Below are 20696 nucleotides of genomic sequence, written 5' to 3' on the forward strand. Positions count from 1 at the left end.
CAGAAATTTGCGATTTTCCAGACATTCCGTTTACTTGCTTCAAGAATATATGTTAAGTTACTCCAATAATTAAAATAATTAATATGATTTAACGAGTAGTAATGAAAATTTTAAGAGTTTAATTATTTAAAAAATTGATATCTTGGTTGTATTTGACTTTATCGTGTAGTGCTGTTTTTATTTCGGTGTGGTTGGACGAAGACCCAAGCTTTTTTCGAAAAAAAAATGCGAAAAATACGACAAGGGTTTCATATATGAAGTAGAAGTTGGGGAAATAAAAGTGCCAATATAGCCGATAGCTGCTTGCCTTGCATGTACTTAGATTCCCACCTTATTTTTGACGTAATCGTAAAGATTTTGTTGTTTTTTTAGAGAAGACAAATAATTGAAGTGCGTGTGAAGTGCGTTGAATCCTTGTGCAAACAACGTGGAATAAAACCTATGAGAACTTTTTCCGTGGCTGCTTTGAAGCACCCGCTTCATTCATTCTTTGTGTGATCAGCGAACAACTGTTTCTTGGGATTCATTTATCCACAGCTCTCAGTAAAAACTCAAAACATTAATGTTTTTCACATTCTTCGTTTCGGTTGTCCATCTATCGATCGTTCTATTCTTCTACCCATTACTTTCAGAAGTTTCTCTGCTCCTAAAGCAAGTAAGTAACAAGTACTAAGTCAAGTTAATAAGTTCTAAATAGCAAGAGTTTTTTATCCCTACAGCTGAGGATTTTATTTTTCAATTTCATAGGATCTCTAACTCCTTTTAAGCTACCGTCTTGTGCCAAAAAATTTACACATCCGCGTTGAATTCTTAAGAACAATTTTTTTCTTCAGGATAAAATTATATTATAAATTTACTGCTGTCATGAAGTTCACTCGTTTTGTGACGCTGGACGTGTTGTAAGATCCTCCATTTTATGTTATGTTAATTATATTTTTAAAATATTTCTAATTCTAAACCTCAATAATTTCAATCTAAATAAATAAATTCTATAGTACTGCGACCAAAAGTTGGTTTTGTAATCATAAAAGGTTCCTTCACATTTTAACGTCTAAAACTTTCTATTATTATTTTTTTTACTATTTTTATTATCATTTTATTATTATTTTATTATTTTTTTGAATTTTATTATTATTTTTTATTATTTATTCATTTATTTTATACAAATAAAGCGGTAGGGAATAGAATTATAAAGAATTTATTACATAAATATCTAGGAAAACGAAAAATAGAGGCTAAAATCAAAGAAAGAAAAGGTGGAGGTTGTTTCGCCTCCTCGTGAGCAAAAGGACATAAGCCATAAGAAACGCTGATTCATAATGAAAATCTTCTAAAATCCTTTACATTTCTCATAGGTTCGTTGTTTTAATTTTTTTAAAATATTTTACAGCCAAATAATTGTTTTTATGCCTAAGAAATCCTCAATAATTTATTTTATTTTGAACACTAACATTATCTACGTACAGTTTCACAAAACGGGAACGGATCATTTGAATTTCAGAAGAATCAGAAATGCTTTTCGACGATATTTTTAGAATTCTTTTCCTCCCTTCGAACCATAAATAGCAGATAAATTCTATCAAATAGTTAGAAAACGTCAACCGGTGTTTTTTTCCTCTGGCGTGAATTCGATTTCCTACTGAGCTTTTTTGTTGCACCAGTAGGAGCAGCACTCTATATTTTATATATTCCATCTATTTGAACACATTTAGTATTATTCTAATTTTCTTTTTATGCTATGGCTGCCGATGTCTTCGATAATAGTGCAATAGCACTTATTAATAAGTAAAAAGGAATATCAAAAAAATAGTGGGAGCTCGAGTGCTGACTGATTTGCAAAGTGCTAACAGTTGGCGAATAAGTCGCACACATGACCGCTTCGAATCCTGAAAAAAGCTGTAGGTGCAATGTTGGCGCGTTTCTGGTAACGCTCTTCTTTTTTTGTGTGTATATTCGTGATGGAAGCGCGACTCTGCTCGAGTGCACTGCTCAAGCAGTGGGCTGAGCTTCGCGCTTTCGTCGGCGAGGGGAGGGTCGATGCCCTGAGGGGGCAAGGCGGCGGAGTCGAGTGGAGAGCGGCGCGGCGCGGTCGCGCAGCGGGCCCGAGAGATCTCTCGTCGCCGTCGTCGTCGTGCCGCCGCCGCCGTCGTCGTCGCCGCTGCGGCTGCTGCTGCTGCGGCTCTTCAATCGGCTGCTGCTCTCCGGCGCCGCCGACGCTACCGCCGCCGACTAGTCACTCACACACTCACCGCTGCCATCGCCGACGACCACATTGATCTCGTCACACTTCAGCTCAACAAACAATCGATTCTTCGGGCTGGATCAGCTTCGGCTGAGCGGCCGACTTTGTGCAACGCGATATCGCTCCTCGTTCTCCTATCGCAATTATTCCTTTCGATTTCGAATCCGTTTCACTTCCTCATATCACTGGACTAACTCACATGCTACTGTAAGCTAAGCTTTATAACCACTTACACTATTAAAATCCCAGCATCCTATTTCAGCTGCGAATAAATCAACCGTAAATTTATTCCAAATACTTGTATTCGTAGATATTCAATTATTTTCGCCACCACCTTCGACGAACTTTTTTTTGAAACATTGACGTGAGAATTTGATTACCGAATAAACTTCTTGATCCTCCTGCACCTTCCGTACCATGATATATTTTTGACTTACTTTGATCCTGACTTTGATTGACGTTACTGCGTTTCGATAGAAATTCGTCGATTTTCTGGAAAACACTCCTCTGTTCATCAACAAAAACATTATTCTCAGAACTTAATGTATTATCCGAGGCTCTTGAACCTCCTCCTCGCTGCAAAATAGAATCTGTGAGAGAATATGAAGAGAAAAAAGCTTAGTTATAAGTTGCAGTGTCGTCCAGAGGTTGGAGTAGGCATTTAGGTGCCCTTACTAACCACTTTTACCATATAACTATTGAAAAGTATTGATTTGTGCTCGATTTTTTTCCTTTAGGACAAAATCCTGATAATCAGGGATCAGTTTTAAATCATTCACTTGTCATATTTTATCACCGATTTTTATAGTTCAACCGATTTTTATCGTCGTATCAAAGTTGAAGAAAAAAAAAAGAAATGGTTGAGGGTGATCTTTCATGAAAAGCGAAGATAGATCCGAATCTTTTTTTTCTTCTGCTAAATACCTAGCCTATTTTTTTCTGTTGTTTTCTCGTTTTTTTTTTCGTTTAGTTATTCCTTTCCAATTCTTCAGTTGGTTTTTGTTGGAAAATTCTTTTTTCTAAGTCGTCTACGCAAGATGAGTAGTGGTATTTAAGTGGTCATCTCTCAGAAGGTGCGAAAAATTTTATAAAATATTTGGATGGACTGTATCCGAGAGTTATTTGAAAGCCTACAGATGTGACAATCACGTTTTTGATGATTTTTCTTCCTTACATAGCCGAAATCAATTTTCCTTTTCGAATCCCGTAACCATGGAAAAGTGTCACCGTTGGGTTCCCATGTACTTTTCATATTCCGCTTCCGTGTAGGAATTCATTAGGTTCCCTGCGGCTACAGTACTGTCACTGTCTTAAATTCTCCACAAAAAGAAAGAATTGAAGAAAAATAAAAGCATTAGGGTAAGGCGTTAGTGCCAGGATTCTTTGCTTTTTTCGTGGATCTTCTTAAACATCTAGACGAAGCCGCTTACAGCATGATATTATTTTGCATTTCAATCTTGTATCAGAACTGTCAGCTGTTTTCTACTCAATTATTTACGTTCACAAGCTTCAGCTTTATTTTTTGCCTCATCCTTGCTCCATTTCGTAAGATTTCCTGATTTTTACGCGATTTTCTGGACTTTTCCTTGAAGAATGATTCCAGTGCGCCTTCGTGCGGCCTGGCATGGCCGGCTTCACCCATCGCAGTCGGAGGGTTCGTTTTAAATATTTTGGCTGTTTTTTTTCTCTTGTTTTCTTCAAATTTCATTCGGAGCTGACACGCACGCGTTCGGTGCCAGAAGTTATTGGAACAGCTGATCAACCGAGCGCATTCATGTCTGGACAACTGTCACAAAAGCGCGCCTGTCACAGTTGACCTTGTGATGATTGATGTGGAATGCTGTGTGCTTGTGTGTGTGTGTGTTTGCACATCATTTTCAGGGGAATTTTCAGGGAAGCGGCGACTCGAACTACAGTCATCGAGACGACGATTTGGAATTAGAAGCAGGTAATAGGGAGACACTTCGACGTGATGCCGAGCGACAAGCCGCTCTACAACTGGAACGAGCAAAGGTGAGCCTTTTTCACACTTTAATTATACTGTACTGGTAGTTACCGTACTACCGTACCAGTTACTAAATTAGTTCTTGTGTTCTTAGTTAATTTAACTCCAAAACTTTTGCCCAGCAATAGAATTCGATCAATATAGTTCCTTAAGTCTCACATTTGAGCCATATATCCATGTTGCATGCATCCTTCTTGCAATCATTACCTTCCTCATTTTCTGTTTCCTTTTTTTCCGTTTACATGCTTTTCATTTTATCCATGCACATGTGTTAATGACATCATTTCTCTTCCCATCACCTCGGATAAATTTCTTCGATCCTCTCTCTTTATGTTGTTTTCACGTTGATAAAATTTTTGTCGGGAATTTTTTTTTCCGGGAAATGAAAGGGAAGGGGGGCGAAATTCTCGCGGAGTCATTTCGAATTGCTCCGTTGCTTGAGAAATGTCCCTCCTCGCTGTGAATTATTAACGTGGCTGCGAGTTTCTGAATGCAAGAAGTATTGCAAGGCTCAACATCGAAATTCTTCATTTCAGAAGAAGAAAAAGAAGGGGGACTCAAGAAAAGAGAAATACCCACGGGGGGAATATTTCTGTACACTTCTGAAGTTTCTGAAGTATAATAGAAATGGAGTACTCCACGAAAAATTAGGTTTCTTCTAGTCAAATTATTAGTTCTTGTTTTTTTTCCCCAATAATAGATCCTCTTTTTTCCTCCTACTCAACTCTTACTTTTTTCCCCTTTCATTCACTTTTTTGAGCTTTTTTTTTGTTCTGTAGCGTTATCTTTCCAGACAATATTTCCACATTAGGAAGGAAACTCGTTTAATTTTCTGTTTTCATTTTTTTCTTCAGACTCGGAAAGTTGATGCTAATTTCTTCACATTTCTGTTCCACATTTTCATTTCCGTATGGGGTTTTTGTGAAGTCATTTCAGTTTCACATTTATCAAGTAAATTTTCATGATATTCAGTAATTAGATGCGCTCAAAGCCCTTCATAACCGTTGTCCTGGACTTTTTTTTGTTTCTCATAAATTTTTCTTTCTATTTTTTTCCCAATCCAATTTTTTCATTTTTCCAATTTTTTTCTTTTGAATGTATTTCTACGGTCATCATTCAAGAAGCGGTATGTAACAGTAGTAAGTATAATATAACAATATAACACAAATCTGTTTTCATGTGTGAATCCCTTGGTGAGCCTCGATTTTTGTGAAAGCAGGATTCTATAGGACTCCCTTTATCTATCTCATGTAAAAAATGGTCATTTCCCCCGTAAATGCTGGAAATATTATCTTATATTATATTTTTTCATTAATATATTCCATGCGAAAACAGCAGATTTTTTCTCAAGTTCCCAAATGCTGTGCGCTTGAGGAGGTTTGCTGGAGTTCTCTGATGTCTAATGAAAAAGTTTAGTTAAGCTGTTTTCTGGCTGTGGGAAAGCAAATAATCCTGTGTGTGTGTGTGTGCGAGAAGACAATAACGCTTCTCTGCAGGCGAATAGAAAAAACAAATCTGGGAATATGCATTTATTAGCTTCAATCATTTCCATTTTCCAATAATTTCGTCTTTCACGGAAATAAGTTAAGAGCCTCGAGCAGAGTTGCTCGTCTCATCGAGTGGATCCGGATCGTCACAACTATGCTCCACACTTTTTCAGTGTCCCTAGAAAAACTCCAAAAATTTACAACCGAAGGAAATAGGCTCCGAATGAATCAGATTTTAGGGTTAAATTTTAAATAGGAAAAATATTAAATATTTGAAATATTTAAATAAATATAATACTTTTTTAAAATATAATCTTTATAATGAATGAATTTTAAATATCAATCACTTCTCTTCACATTTCAAGAATTTTTCTAAATGTATCTCCAAGCATACGCGGAAATGCTGCCCAGATAAGTGCTTCTTTGCGTTCGTGCGACCAGGCGCTAACCATGAGGCTTCGAATTCGAAGCGTTTGGAGAGAAAACTCATAAAAGACTCAATAATTAACATGAATTATGTTCCTAAACCAACTTTTCATGAAAAAAAGTGCTCCCTACGGGACTATTCTCATCTAAATTCACCTCCACACTACATTTTTATGTTTTACACGATTGCTCGAGTGAATTCCTTTTTTCTGTTAGAAATAGTGTTCCGAAAAAAAGTGTCTTTGTTGGTAAATTGTATTTTGTCACTACATATTTCTAAAATTGCGGCAACAATCAAAAATTGCTCCGATTAGATGAAAGGGGAAAATTTATCCGAGTAGGATATTCTTTCAAAGGATAACATATTTTAAGAGTCTTTTTTTACTTATAAAAGTCTTTTTCCATTGTCTATTTGAAAATTTAATTAATTGTTTGTTGTACTTGTATAATTTACATCACAAACAAAGCATTTAATAAATTTTTTTCGGATTCCATAAAACGTTCGCTGGTAGTTCTTTCTCAGGAGAAGTGCCTTTTTTTCACTTTCTTTCAGAGAATCTCAGGAGAACAGTAAAAAGATCTCTAAGAATGGAAATTTTGACAAATTTCGTACTTGAATTCTGAAGTGTTAGACTTTTTCTCTTTTTTTTTAATTCTAACTTTTTAATTCCATTCAAATCGTCCCCCAAATACACTGTTCACTTCTTTACTTTGTTCGTGTTCCGAGCAAAATCTTTTATCATAAATTATGAGAATTTTCGAAAAAAACATAGTGTTAAGCGACAACCCTCTCCCCCTGGAATGTTTACTGGATCAAATTTACTTTTTTTTCAAAAAAAAATTGAATTTCACTAAATTCTGAGCGACAGGATCGTTAGCTCGTTAAATTCATAATATGGTATTAATAATAATAAATTAATTGAGTAATAAATACGTAGACATATAATATGTAATAAATAAATGAATAAATAATAATAGACAAATATATAATACGGGATATAGAACATTAAATTAAATAATATTTATGTAATATTGCAAATATTTATTTATATTTATGTAATACAGCAAGTATTAATAAATAAATTAATTGAGTAATAAATACATAGATATATGATGTATAATAAATAAATGAATAAATAATAATATATAAATATATAATACGGTATATAGAACATTAAATTAAGTAATATTTATGTAGCATTGCAAATATCCAATCAATACAATCGATACAACTCCTATCCACTCTTTTCTATTATTACAATGAGTGAAGACGATTATTACAATGTGTGTTGTCTTGTTTTTGTTTTTTTTCGTCTTTTCCTCGCATTCCTGCTCTGCACATCCATTTACTACACGCCTCTTCCACGAGTGGACGAGTGTTCGATCCGGTGTATTGTTCGAAAAGCTGAGGTGGTGGCGGTGGCAGTGAGTGGCTGGCCAGGCTGGGCTGGGCCAGGCTAGGCTCCGTTAGCGCTGCTGCAGTCACACACACACGCACTCACACAGAACGTGCTCCATCTTTGCGCGAGTGCTGATGTTCGATAATTAGCCGTCCGTCGTCGGTCTTGCCGCGCATAACACACACACACACACCGCACACACCCGTACAAATTAAGCATAAAATCCGAGATTCCTAGAAAAGAAAGAAATAATTTTCCGAGATTTCTGAGGATTTTCACCTCGACACTGAAGTTTACGACGCTGAGATAAAGATGAAAATCCAGTAACCTTCAGGAAAGGAATGAAAGGAATCGAAACAGAAAGCTCTGTGAGGCGAAAATTCTGCTGGATCGAATTCCGATTTCCTCCAAATTTTGACACTCACACATCCATACAAGTTAAGCATAAAATCCGTGTTTGAGAGATTTCCGAGGATTTGCTCCTCTACACTGAAGTTTACGACGTTGAGATAACGATGAAAATCCAGTGATCTTCAGGAAAGGAATGAAACGAATGGAAAAAGAAAGCTTAGCGGCGCTGAAAATTCTTCTGGATAGAATTCGGATTTCCCCCAAGTTTTGATAAAGAAAACTTTTTATATACCGTTTTATATATTTATCTATTATTATTTAGCCTAGTCTAAAATACATTTCCTACTTTTCTTTCTTTTATCTTTCTATTTCCCATCTTTCTGAAATAGACTTTCAGGATGTCCATTCTTCGAAAAGATTCGCTTGCCCGTAAAAAAATGCGCCATTTTCGGGAATATTTTTCACAAAAAAAAATATTATTTGTTCTTAGTTAATTTATTTATTTGAGTTATTATTTATTTAGACAAGAACACCAACAAATATTTAATTCAGTTTTTTGCTATTTAATTTGGTCTATTCAGTTTGGTATTTGAAATTGAATAGAATTCAAAATTTCCACAAATAAATTTGTTGTTCTATCATTATCCTCAGTATAACTAAAACTTTCTAGTTACTTAGGGGTTCATATTCGACTTTTCTAGAAGAAATCTTCCTCCAATTCCCGTAAGCGTATCAAATTTGAGGTTATGTGTGCTATTTTAGAGGAAAATCTATCAACTCACAACGACATTTTTTTCAACATATATTGACACTAATAGATGGTAATGAAGCTGAAATGAGTCTCACAGTAGCCTAAGATCGCTAATAGCGCTACAAGTTCTAGGGATAGATAGGGTAGAGAAACTTATCACAGTAGATAGAGAAGTTTTCTGTTAGCAACGGTCACATTGACGTTGAGTAACGTGTCGTCTACTTTTTTCCATGAAGAGAATAATTAGAAAAATTATCACGTCCACGTATTTTCTGTACTTTCCTCAACGGACCATATGGTGTAGGTCTTATCTTTGGTTGTAGTGGTTATAACGTTACAGACACGGCTAAAAATTCTCAAAAATTCTCAAATGCTCGAAATTATAAAACCAAATCAGACATTCTTTTGTTTTTTTACAGTAAATTAAAAGTTCAGCTTCCATACAATACAATTCTATGAATTAGAAATCAACAACCGAGACGTAGTCGAAAATATTCTGAGAGAATTTTTTTTTGCTGTCCTTCGGAAGACATCTCAAAATAGTCTAATATTTCAGTTGCAAAATTTCTATTCTAGGAGAATATGGATACGATAGACTCGAATCCTTAAAAAATATCAATAATTTGTTGTAATTTTCTTCCGTGGTCACAACATTCGCTGACGTTGAATCTCCTTCTTCTCATCCTATAATGCTGGATTTTGCGTAAGCAAAAATTATTAGCAAAAAATTTTCTTTCGAAAAAAAAATCTTTTTTTTTCTTTTTTTTTTTCTTTTCATCATTCTCGTTCTATCGGGATCACGTCAATCCGTAACGCACTCTGCTTATTACTGACATTCTTCTTCGACTTCTCAAAACTTGACAAATCTGATGCAGATCTTCACTTATATTGGAGAAATTTGACCATCACATTTCTGATTTCCCTTTTCCAAGAGAAATCACTGGATTTTTCGAGGCGGTCGAAGAAAACATTATGATCCACAATGTTAGAATCATTTATATATGTAGGTCCTCTCTTTCCTTTCATTGCTCTTATGTAGCTCAGAAAAAAAAGCTTTTTCGTCCGAGGATCCATGTTCCATGTCGTAGCTTTTTTTTCGCACGTCCCATTGGGGTCAACAAAGATCCCGAGCCTACGATGAATGTCGCAAAACAAGCTGACGTGACGTTCACTCGTCTATTTCTGTCCACTAGCCATGAACACGCAAAAAATGACGCTCGAGAAACGAATTCTATTACTGCATCCATCACACGCCGACGCATTTATCCAGTATGGTATTCATTTCGTGACGTAAACCGAGCTTTTTTCAAGAAATCCCGTGAACAAATGTTCGGCGATCGAAACGTTAACTCTGGAAAAAAAGGGGTTCTAAACACATACAGACGACTTCCATAATTCGATTTTTCCGAGAAAAACCACCGTTGAGATTCCGCATGATTTCTCACATAAGTGGAAGAAAAAACAGCAAACGAAAGCAAAAAAGTGGTTAAAAAAAAACAAAGTGGAGGACAGTATTCTCGAAAAAAAAACACTTTAAATGATTAATAACGCATATTATATATAATAATGTAAATAATATTGAAGCAAATAGTATTAAAAGTAAAATAATAATATAAATAATATTGTACCAATATAAATATAGTATTTTTCGATCAAATATTGAACCAAAATGACGGTTTGCCAGAGCGGCATCAATCCCGTCCCCCAACTACCCCACAATGTCAAATTTTACTAAACTCTGACGCAAAGCAAAGGATTTCTTCTCGTCGAGAGAAAAACCTTTTTTCCCTGGCTTCACCTGAATTTTCCTCCTCATCGAGCATAATCGATGGTGAAGTGAAGAGAAAGACGAGTGAAAAGAGTGCGCATAGGTGTTGTCACCGTAATTAGTCGGTTTTTGAACTTTTCTTCTCGGGATTTTCTGGCCAGAAGGAAGAGGGGGACTTTTCTTATTGATTGTATCGCTAATCCGAACTGTCAACACTTCTAGCACATCCATGGAAAGTCCTTAACTTCGTCTACGTTCCCATGTGCACCTTTAGTCGAGCTTCTACCATTACCGTATACCATCGATACACCTATTGAACGTCTTAACAAGCATCTCACCTCAACACCGGGCACGTTTTTGCCATCACATCACAATTACCGTACATATTACTACATATATATTACAAATATTACATACTATACATATTATATTACTCATATATTTTACCTCATCGCATCACCTCCCGTCATCAGAACTCTTTACTCACGAGCAAGACGTCGGTGAATTAATCTCGAACAGCCCTGACCTTTAAGAGGGTGGTGGAAAAATTTTGGAAAAGGTGGAAAAAAAATTGGGTGGGCGCACAAACACGCACATTCTAGCAGCCGCACCTTGCTATTATATAACATTTGATACGGCGTAGGCGTTTCGAAAATGGGATTACGTTTGCGTGGTATGATAATAGTTTTTTTCCTGGAAGAGCTTTTCGTATAGATTGCTGAAATAGTTTTTTTTTCTCGCAGAGTGCTGGTTCTCACATTTTCGTCTTGATGTAACAAATCTACTTTGTTGTTCCGTCAAAATATATCATATTAACGGGGTTTTTTTTTCGGCTTCAAACGCATAAACATAAATTTCTTTTCGATAGAATTTTCTCTCTTCCTCTCTTGACGACGTTCACGTCCATAAAATCCTTTTTTGCTAAGACGAACGAGCTCGTCAGTTGACGTGGCAGCCGAAAAACTGTGTAGATTAAAGGCATCACCCCACGAATCTGTGGTGGTACGGATTTCAGGTGGAGTATTCGTATACGGGATTGGAGATTATGGGGAGGAGGGTGATTTCATTTCGTTCATTTCTTCCTAATTGCCGTGGAAAACGGCCCGGAAGATACGGCTTCGAGCGTTCCGGCGCACTATTTTCTACAACGAATTCGATTGGAGCGCGACAGCTTTGTGCACGCGCCGCATCTTCCGTGCCGTTTTCTACGGCAATTAGGAAGAAATGGGCGGAATCACTCCCTTCTCCATAATCTACCCGTATAGGAACTCTCCACCTGAAATCCGTACCACCTCAGATTCGTGGAGTGATGCCTTTAAGAGAAGGAACAGCGTTTGTCACGGGAATTTCCCGAAAATCTCTTTACCAGTCCGGTGTAGTGTAGCGGTTAGTGGTTCCGCTTCCTGCACGATCGATCGGAGGTTCGAATCTCCCCTAGTGCTGCTCACGAAGCCCTTCATCCCTCTGGGATCGACAAATTGGTACCAGACTTGTCTGGGAGGATAAAAACACTGACTTGACTCCTCACTCTCGCAAGTCATTGTATAGGCCAGTTACACGTTCGTAAACCTCAAACGATTCTGAATTGAAGTGAACGTAGGGGCGGGTCCCAAGCGGATTGATTAACGCCAGACACTTTATCCTTCATCCTTTATCATCACTGAGTATTTGAATTTCAGTACAAGCCGGTAGCATTTGCCGTGTGTACGAACGTCGAATATGACGGATCCCTCGACGACGATTCACCTGTGCACGGTTGTGCAGTCTCGTTTAAAGTCAAGGATTTTTTACATATTAAAGAGGTATGATCCTAGTTTTTCAATTCATCTCTGATTTTCTTTCTTTCTTTTTTTGTGTTCAGACCACAACTATTTCCTATTCGTAATATTTTGGGATATTTAGTAAGTTACAATTACTCGGAAAGTTTTCGGGTTACTTAATCCATGTATTTCACATAGTGTAGGATCTCATGCGTAATCTGGAGCAATCCAAACGTTCTCGGGCCTTGGAATCTCGCCATGCTTCCGTCTATGTTATCAATTAATGGGCATGGGAGGTTTTTAGATGGGACCTTCATTAACCTGACATGGCGAGTTCTTCGCGATAATTTAGAGCTGTTGGGTCTGATATATACGATCTCTTTCGTTAAAAAAATTGGTAATTCCTAAATCTGTTACGGCTTTATCAATCTAAAACTTTTTCTAACAAAGCTGATCATTCTTCTCTTCCTTCTCGTTTTGACTCAAATTTAATCTTCAGCACTAGATCGACAGAAATAATTTCTCATACTGCCCATCAATATACTATTATTATTATTTCGGATCTACTTGAAGGATATATTAGGGGAACATGGTCACATTTTGTCCTGTAGAGATTTTTATTTTCAAAAAAAAAAATCTGGATAAAGCCGCTGTCACTCAGCAATTATCCATGTATGTAGTCTTGAATTTTAATATTCTTCAATTGTTTCGACTGGATGACATTTATCCATCAAACGAAGTCTTCATTAGGAATGCATTGATGGTTCGTACTCAAAATTTATTGCGTTAACAAAAGAAGAAAATTCATTTATAAGTAATGTCCTGTTTCTAAAGTCGGAGTGGAGTTTCGTTGAGAATTTTAGCGGGTTTTGCGAAACAAATCATCATTCTGGAAACAAGATCGAGTACAAGATGTTCCCATCGCAACGACATGATTTGTGTTGGATTTGCGTAGGCGGTTGCGCTCGAAGTGCCGCACATGAATACGATCGCTCAGCCGCGTAGTCCGATCGTGTGTATAGTCGGGTCAAAACGACATGAAACACGGACATTTGCGCAACCGGCTGCGCTCAAAGCGGAGCGGTGGAGCGTAGCGGTTGGGATCGTGTAAGGATCCACGCTATCGCAACACATCTCTGCAGTTCGCCATGGTACCACCTCGATTCCAACCGCTGTCTCCACCGCACCGCTTCCGAGCGCGGCCGCTTGCGCAACGGTCCGTGCTTCATGTCGTTTTGACCCAACTATGACGAAAGTCCCACCACGAGTGTGGTAGCTTGTGCAATTGCACCACTAGTCAAGTTATTCTCACCCGACATGAGTCAGAAAAAGAAGATAAAGAAGTAAAAAGTCAATTTTTGTGTGTACACATTCTTTTTTATTCATGTTGCCAGTAAAATAGAGTATTCACACGTTGAATAGAATAGAATTTTGAAAAATGGTTCGTGGATTCATAGATGTGCATATATTAGTAAAATAGTATAGTAGGGTCAACACGACATGAAGCACATACGCAATTGCGTACGCGGCTTTCCTCGAGGCGCATCGGTAGGGTGTAGCGGATAGGAGAGTGGTAGAAGCCTTCTTGGCACCACTAATCGCTGCAGTTTGCGAAGGTCTCATCTCGGTTCCGACTGCTGCATCCACCGCGTCGTTTCGAGCTCGTACGCAAATGCACCGAAATTGAAAAAATGAAATTCTGCATTTTCCACAAGCTACCTTGATATGAACGCACTTTCACATTTATTAGCAAAATTAATAAATAAAAAAATTAACTTGAATCGTTTTGCATATCGCGATCGCGCAGAACAACCATCCAGTTTCTCCTCGTTATTTCTCATTGGTTTCATTTATAATTTTTGCTTTCATATTGTCGCTTTTTTAGAAATACAATAATGATTGGTGGATAGGGCGGTTAGTGAAGGAGGGACATGATCTCGGCTTTATTCCATCGCCGGTCAAGTTGGAATCGTTGCGGCAGCAAACCGCTAAAGCCGGAAAATTGTGAGCAAGCGCCGCCTTTAGTTTATTTTTTAAATCCTGAACATTGTTTATTCCCTTACTGGTTTCTCCTTTATTTACCTGTTTTTACCCCTAGTTTCCTCTAATAGTTCTAGCAAACAATCAACTTCAACAACGAATCTCGGAGCTCTGGATAACATGATGCCTCGAAGCGAATCAAGAGGGTCAACCCCACCTACGCCAGGTACGTTTTTGAACCTTATACGATTTTCATTGTCCTGATATCCTGAAAACGGAGACGGAATTCGGAAACGGCCGCACAAAATCATTCATACCTCTTTACAGCAGATGATGACGAGTATAGCGCGAAGAAAATGACAAATATAGTCACGACTCCGCCCACTAAAGAGAAAAAGAAGTTGATATTTAAGAAGGTACTTCAATTTCCTGTTGTGCAAATGTTTTATTATGAACAAATCTCATGGTTGTAGCAAGAAAATCTCCCTCCATACGATGTGGTCCCATCGATGCGACCGGTCGTCTTAGTAGGTCCCAGTTTAAAAGGCTACGAAGTTACGGATATGATGCAAAAGGCAGTTTTCGACTACCTAAAGCATCGATTCGAGGGAAGGTGAGCATTTGTTCTGGAAGAATTTGAAATCTTAGGTAACAGATCTAATTTAATTTCTCCAACTTTTTTTTTTGTTAATTTCAAAGCGAAACCTAGTGCTGTGATTTGTGGAATAGCATAACGACAGTAGTAGTTGAGAAAATTTTAGATGTTCGTTCCTCTCCAATTGGAGATAGTGGTCAGGACTTAGCTTCTAAGAATGGTAGTGAATATGTCGAATACATCTGCAAATTCAGGAATGAAATGCATTAGAGATGCTAGAGATATCATATTACGGATTACTTTATTACATCTAAAGGATTGGGAAAAACCACATAGAGAAGATTTCACTATTTAAGTGGATGAAATAAGTTGCGTAGTTGAGTAATTTACTGACTAATTCTTAGTTCCTATTTACATAGTGCAAACTGAATCCTCTGAATCCTGAACTTTTAAGGAGTGCTTTGAGTTTTCGTTGTTATCCTTAAGGTACCAGCCACTAGCGGAAAGAATCTAACATCCAGAATTTCCCTAAACGTCGCCTTTGAGAATTCTTCGATTCGATCAGAGGTCGTTAATTTGATTTTAAGAGGCAGAATTAGTGGAAGTTGGGTCTGCTTTAGAACATCACTTCAATTCTAAACACTAAGGTTCTTGGTACAACTTACAAACACTGCGCAAGCCCTAGAACCTTCCCGGAATTAGATGGAAAAGTGTTAACACAACGAAAACAGAATTAAATAAAATGAACACAAAAACAAAATAACTTAAAATCTAACAAAATAATAAAATAAAACAAACGAAAAAAAAACAATACTCTAATACTTCCAGCATCTATGAGAGTATATAATCATACGATCGTCACAACTTACGAATAATCTATTCAGGATCATCATCACAAGAGTAACTGCCGATATATCATTAGCCAAACGGTCATTGCTCAATAATCCCAATAAAAGGGCCTTAATGGAACGAGCTAATTCACGAACGAGCAATAGCTTAGGTGAGCACATCGTATAGTCGGATTAAAACCACATGAAGTTTGGTGCAATTGCGCAGGCGGTTGCGCTCGAGCGATGCGGTGGAGCGTAGCGATCGAGTGATCGAGGCGGGACCCTCGCTAGCGCCATTCATCGCTGCAATTCATCCGTATGGTCCCATGCCGATCCCAACTGCTACGTCCACCGCGCCGCTTCGATCGCAACCGCTCACACAACTGCATCGAGCTTCATCATTTCATTTTCTCCCTACTGTAGTAAATTCGAGTAGAATCACCCCCGACAACTTCCTTCCTACTATTCAAGTCCCTATTTCAGCTGAAATTCAAACGGAAATCGAACGTATTTTCGAGTTGGCTCGTTCAATGCAGCTTGTTATCCTCGATTGCGACACCATCAATCATCCTAGCCAATTGGCGAAAACCAGCTTAGCGCCGATACATGTATATATAAAAATTAGCTCACCAAAGGTACGTTTTTCAGAGATTTGTGACTTCTTGTGATCCCAGGTCAAATCCTTATGTTTTTACCACGTATAAATTTCTTCAGAAACGCCAACCAGGTCAACTGATACATGTTTTGCTTAGCTTTTATTTGATATTTATTATATTATTGCCATATCTTTTATTCATTCGCTACATCTGCTATATTTACTATTTTAAGAAGCATTTCAATCCTAAATCCATGAATTTTCCAGGTGCTACAGCGTCTAATCAAGTCCAGGAACAAATCACAGTCCCGTAATATGAACGTACAAATGGTTGCCGCCGAAAAGCTCGCTCAATGTCCACCGGTTTGTTCTATTCGTTTGTGTTGTCGACAAAAAAAAAAGAAATGCCTGAAAGGAAGACCATTCAATAGTTGAAGTACGTCCTTTAGGTGACAAACATCCTTTTTGACGCAAAACCAGACGAAATTCCACTCAAGTTTTGTCAAGAGCCACTTATCCACCTCATCGAAGGTCATTATTGCTTTACAGGAATTGTTCGATGTGTTGCTTGATGAAAATCAGTTGGAGGATGCATGCGAACATTTGGCTGATTTTCTTGAAGCATATTGGCGAGCCACACATCCACCAGTACGAAGTCCGCCGAGAATAAAACGAAATCCGATGGAAAATCGTGGTCCCACTCAAATTTTCACCGCTGCACAAATGATGCAGGTACGACCGAAAACTATCGTGAAAACGGTAGCACCACATTTAAATTCTGCTATGCTGAACATTCCAGGGAACGGGAATGGGTGGTGGACCAATGATGAGCGGTGGTGGGCCAATGGGACTGCAAAAACAATCGTCAACCGCACAACTCGGGCCTCCTATGATTGGTGGACCCGTTCCGCATGCTCCTTATCTGACCCCACCCACTCAACAGATGCCCGGCCGGCAACAACCGGTTCCTACAATAAATTTGCAGGTGAAGTGTTTTTGCTGGGTTTGATTAATTCATTCATTTATTTCTTCATTTTACTAATTAATTGGTAAGACCGACCAAACGTATCTCTTAATTCTACTGTCTTTCATAAGATTGACGCTAACAAGAAGTTAGAGAAGAAGAGAAGGGAACTTTCAGCTCGGAACATTTTCTTATTTGATCGCGTCGTTAAAACAATCGTTAAAAATAACTAACCACAAAAAGTCGATGTAGAAGTACACTTATTACTTTTCTTACAACTATCAAATCAATCAGTAACATTGATTCCGATTCTGATCTCGTGACCCCACTCAATGTAGGCGTGGCTTAGCTACAAATAGGCGCGAATCCCCTTTGAATGGCTCGCGCTTTTGTTTTAATTTTTTCGTTTTTTTTTGCGTCGTTATAAATATCAATAAGACACGCTAATCAATTAGTAGGTGCATTCGCTAACATTCCCTTACGCTTTCTGAAACATTCCTAGATTTTATAATACTGGTGTAATAGTGCGACCGCATAATAAGAAACGCTAATTGTATTAATGCACTAAAGAAGAAGATACTGCACTTTAAAGGCAGCATACCATAAATCTGGGGTGGTACGGATTTCCGTTGGAGCATTCGTATACGGGGTCGTAGATTATGGAGAGGGGGTGATTCCGTTCATCTCTTCCTAATCGCCGTAAAAAACGGCCCGGAAAATGAGGCTTCGAGTTGGAGCGCGCCAGCCTTGTGCACGAGTCGCATTTTCCGGGCGATTTGGAAGAAATGAACAGAATCACCCTCTTCTCCACAATCTACGATCCCGTATAGGAACTCTCCACCTGAAATTCGTACCACCCCAAATTCGTGGTATGCTGCCTTTAATTATCACTTTTGTTAATTTTTTGGTGTTGCGCTATTGTTACAAATCATTTGGATTCGAGATTTCAGTAGGATCTTCATAACCATTTTTAATAAATGTTTTATAGCCCCTCCGCTCCCCTCACTATCCAACAATTTTATCCTCTCATTGTAACAAGGACAAGAGCCACGTGAAATGTTTCTTTTTCTTCTTCATCTCTACTATTTTTCCAGACCGGTGTCGGCATGTACCAACCTCCTCCTCCGCCGCCCGGGAGCAGTTCACCGATGATGCAACCGGTGGGCATGATGGCTCAACGAGGCGTCCCCGCACCGATGATTAGTCAACGGGGGCCTGTTGGGCCGATGGGCGGCCCATCAACTCGGCTGGGTCCGCCCATGGATAGACACGGGTTCGACGAGTATGATGACGTCGACATGGGACACGGTTACGATCGTGGTCACTATAGGTATTAGCCTCCCATCATCCTCTCTGATATGCGGTGATCGTTTCTCTGATAGCGAGAAGCGCCCCCCAGTCTCGTGTATTAACCTTTATCTCGTCGTATTTGTCGTTTAAAGCCATTTACGGTGCTACTCTGAGACTCTAGGAGAGTGCTCGCTAGCACCGATTAAGTTTCGTTCTATTATCCATGAATGCTTTGGAACAAATCTTACGAAGAAAAATCCCTGCAATTCTCATTCACACTCAGAAAAGAGCTTAAATTCCCTTCGTTAGCAAGCTTCAAAGGACGATAGTGATTCAGCTGCCAATTTAGCTTGAAGATATTAAGAAACGCGAATGCCGGCATCGTCGTATAGTTCAGAACCGAAAAAACTGCAATATAACATCTTCCAACGCAGATGCATCGCAGCCAAAAAGTGCAATATTGGCGACGATTGTCTTATTGGAACGCAGAAATCGGCAAAAACTATAATTTTCTATCGAAACTGCAATTGAATCGTAAAAACAATGACTGATGCTGTTTCCAAAGCATTCAAGGACGATAACAAATAGTTGACTGACTTTGTGGACTTTGTGCCCACTATGCTAGCCATTAAACACTCCGAAAAAGTGCTTTTTCACCAACTACGACCGTTTCAGCTGTACGGTACTTCCACGATTTTTTTCTTTCTATTTTCATCAATTCATCCATGGAAATATGGCAATGCTCTAACGCTCACAATCGGAGAAACATCCCTTATCTTTTGATTTCTATTTTTATGCGTTCTCGTGAGTTTCTCTACCTTCGTGCCAAATATTTGTTGAATAATGTTTATTTGTCTATGTTTAGAGAAAATTTTCTTCCCTCACCATGTGATATATGTACTAATTTGCACACTTTATTTTTGTCAATGCATATCTTGATAAAGTTTTAATAATTTAAATACATGAAACGACAAAATATGAGAATATTCTGACATGCCCAGTTGTGCCGGGAACGGGAACGCGGAAACACGAACGAAAAAAATGAATAGAAAAAAAAAACTGTGTACTCATAAGATGGACAAGAGTCAACCAAAGATCGCTTCCTAACCACGCGCGAAATCAAAGAGAACTAATATACAACCATACAGAATACACATAACATGACGCAGCAAACCATGGATGAGCGGAGGTGAAAAAAGTTATGACATGGAGGCCAAGAAGGAATGAAAAAAAAAGAGGAGAGGGACTCTAGATTACCTTCATGGAGTTATTTTCGAAGGATTAGTTCCACCAGCTCAGTTGGTACTTTCCAAGACACCATGAAGAGACACATTTGAGCGGTTACGGCAGAAATTTGTAGTATGTCGAAGATAGAAAACTTATAGGTTAGCAGAAGTATTTTTACTCTGTAAACGCCAACGCAAATCAAATATTCAGAACTGATTATGTATGGGTTCTCCTAAACGTTGTGCAGAAAAATCAGTAGATGGAAAAGGCTCTAAGTGATGCATACGAAATGATTTTAGTAATGCATGTTGTGAATATACTGGAGACTTGAAAGAAAACGACATTAAAAATTAAAAGCTTAAAATCGTTGGCCTCCACTACAATACCAAGGAGCTGCTATTGTCCAGGGAAAATTCAAATTATGACTGACTAGTAACTTCAGTTAACTGCCACCGTACTCGGTAGGAAAATTTGTGGATAACAGTGATGGATAATAATATAATAACAGACGTTTGAAAACCAGCAAAAAGCTGAACTCGCAAAAACAAACCAATGCAGCAGCAAAATCCTGGCCGGAAGAATCCCGCTCACCCTTGGTAACAAATTGATTAATGCAATGGTAATGATCGCAAGCGCGTAAGGCTACCAAGAAATGACAGTAAAAAATGGGGAATTAGTGAAGTTGTCAGGCGCCCTTAACATTAACATGCACATTACAATTCTGCAAAATGAAAAGGTAAATCCCGGATCACTTACAAGTACAGCTGCATTCGTAGTAGTAAACCAGACGTATTTAAGAGAGAAGAGTCAATTTAAACTACACGATGAAGATCGACACGTTCATGAACGAAGCGGAAGCAACACACACCAACATCAGGGACCTCGAAAACTCGGCAACTGTTGAGATAAGGAAGACTGTCAGGCAGGAAGCAAAGTCGTAAAGATGAGCAAGTGAATGCCGAGTTTGCGCGGATATTGCTAGTAAACCAAATCACACAAAAGCATAAGAGTAAATTATATAATTA

At 38.3% G+C, this 20696-nt stretch overlaps 1 protein-coding gene across 2 annotated transcripts; it reads left to right on the forward strand.

The window, feature by feature from the left end:
- Positions 1-3866: 3866 nt before the first annotated feature.
- On the forward strand, positions 3867-18491 carry RB195_008023 (uncharacterized protein; the record flags this gene model as incomplete). 2 transcript variants are annotated; one of them, XM_064181985.1, is made up of 13 exons in its annotated part: positions 3867-3896; positions 4136-4255; positions 12110-12232; positions 14076-14194; positions 14302-14396; positions 14498-14586; positions 14644-14783; positions 15650-15765; positions 16079-16230; positions 16458-16553; positions 16740-16922; positions 16990-17175; positions 18249-18491. In XM_064181985.1, the coding sequence occupies 13 exons, from the start codon at positions 3867-3869 to the stop codon at positions 18489-18491; spliced, it is 1692 nt and encodes a 563-aa protein (XP_064038730.1). The 2 variants fall into 2 exon arrangements, with proteins under 2 accessions (XP_064038730.1, XP_064038731.1); XM_064181984.1 differs by having other exon boundaries at positions 14308-14396.
- Positions 18492-20696: the final 2205 nt, after the last annotated feature.

This window comes from Necator americanus, chromosome I (genome assembly GCF_031761385.1).
Source record: "Necator americanus strain Aroian chromosome I, whole genome shotgun sequence".
In the NCBI taxonomy this organism is placed as follows: domain Eukaryota; kingdom Metazoa; phylum Nematoda; class Chromadorea; order Rhabditida; family Ancylostomatidae; genus Necator; species Necator americanus.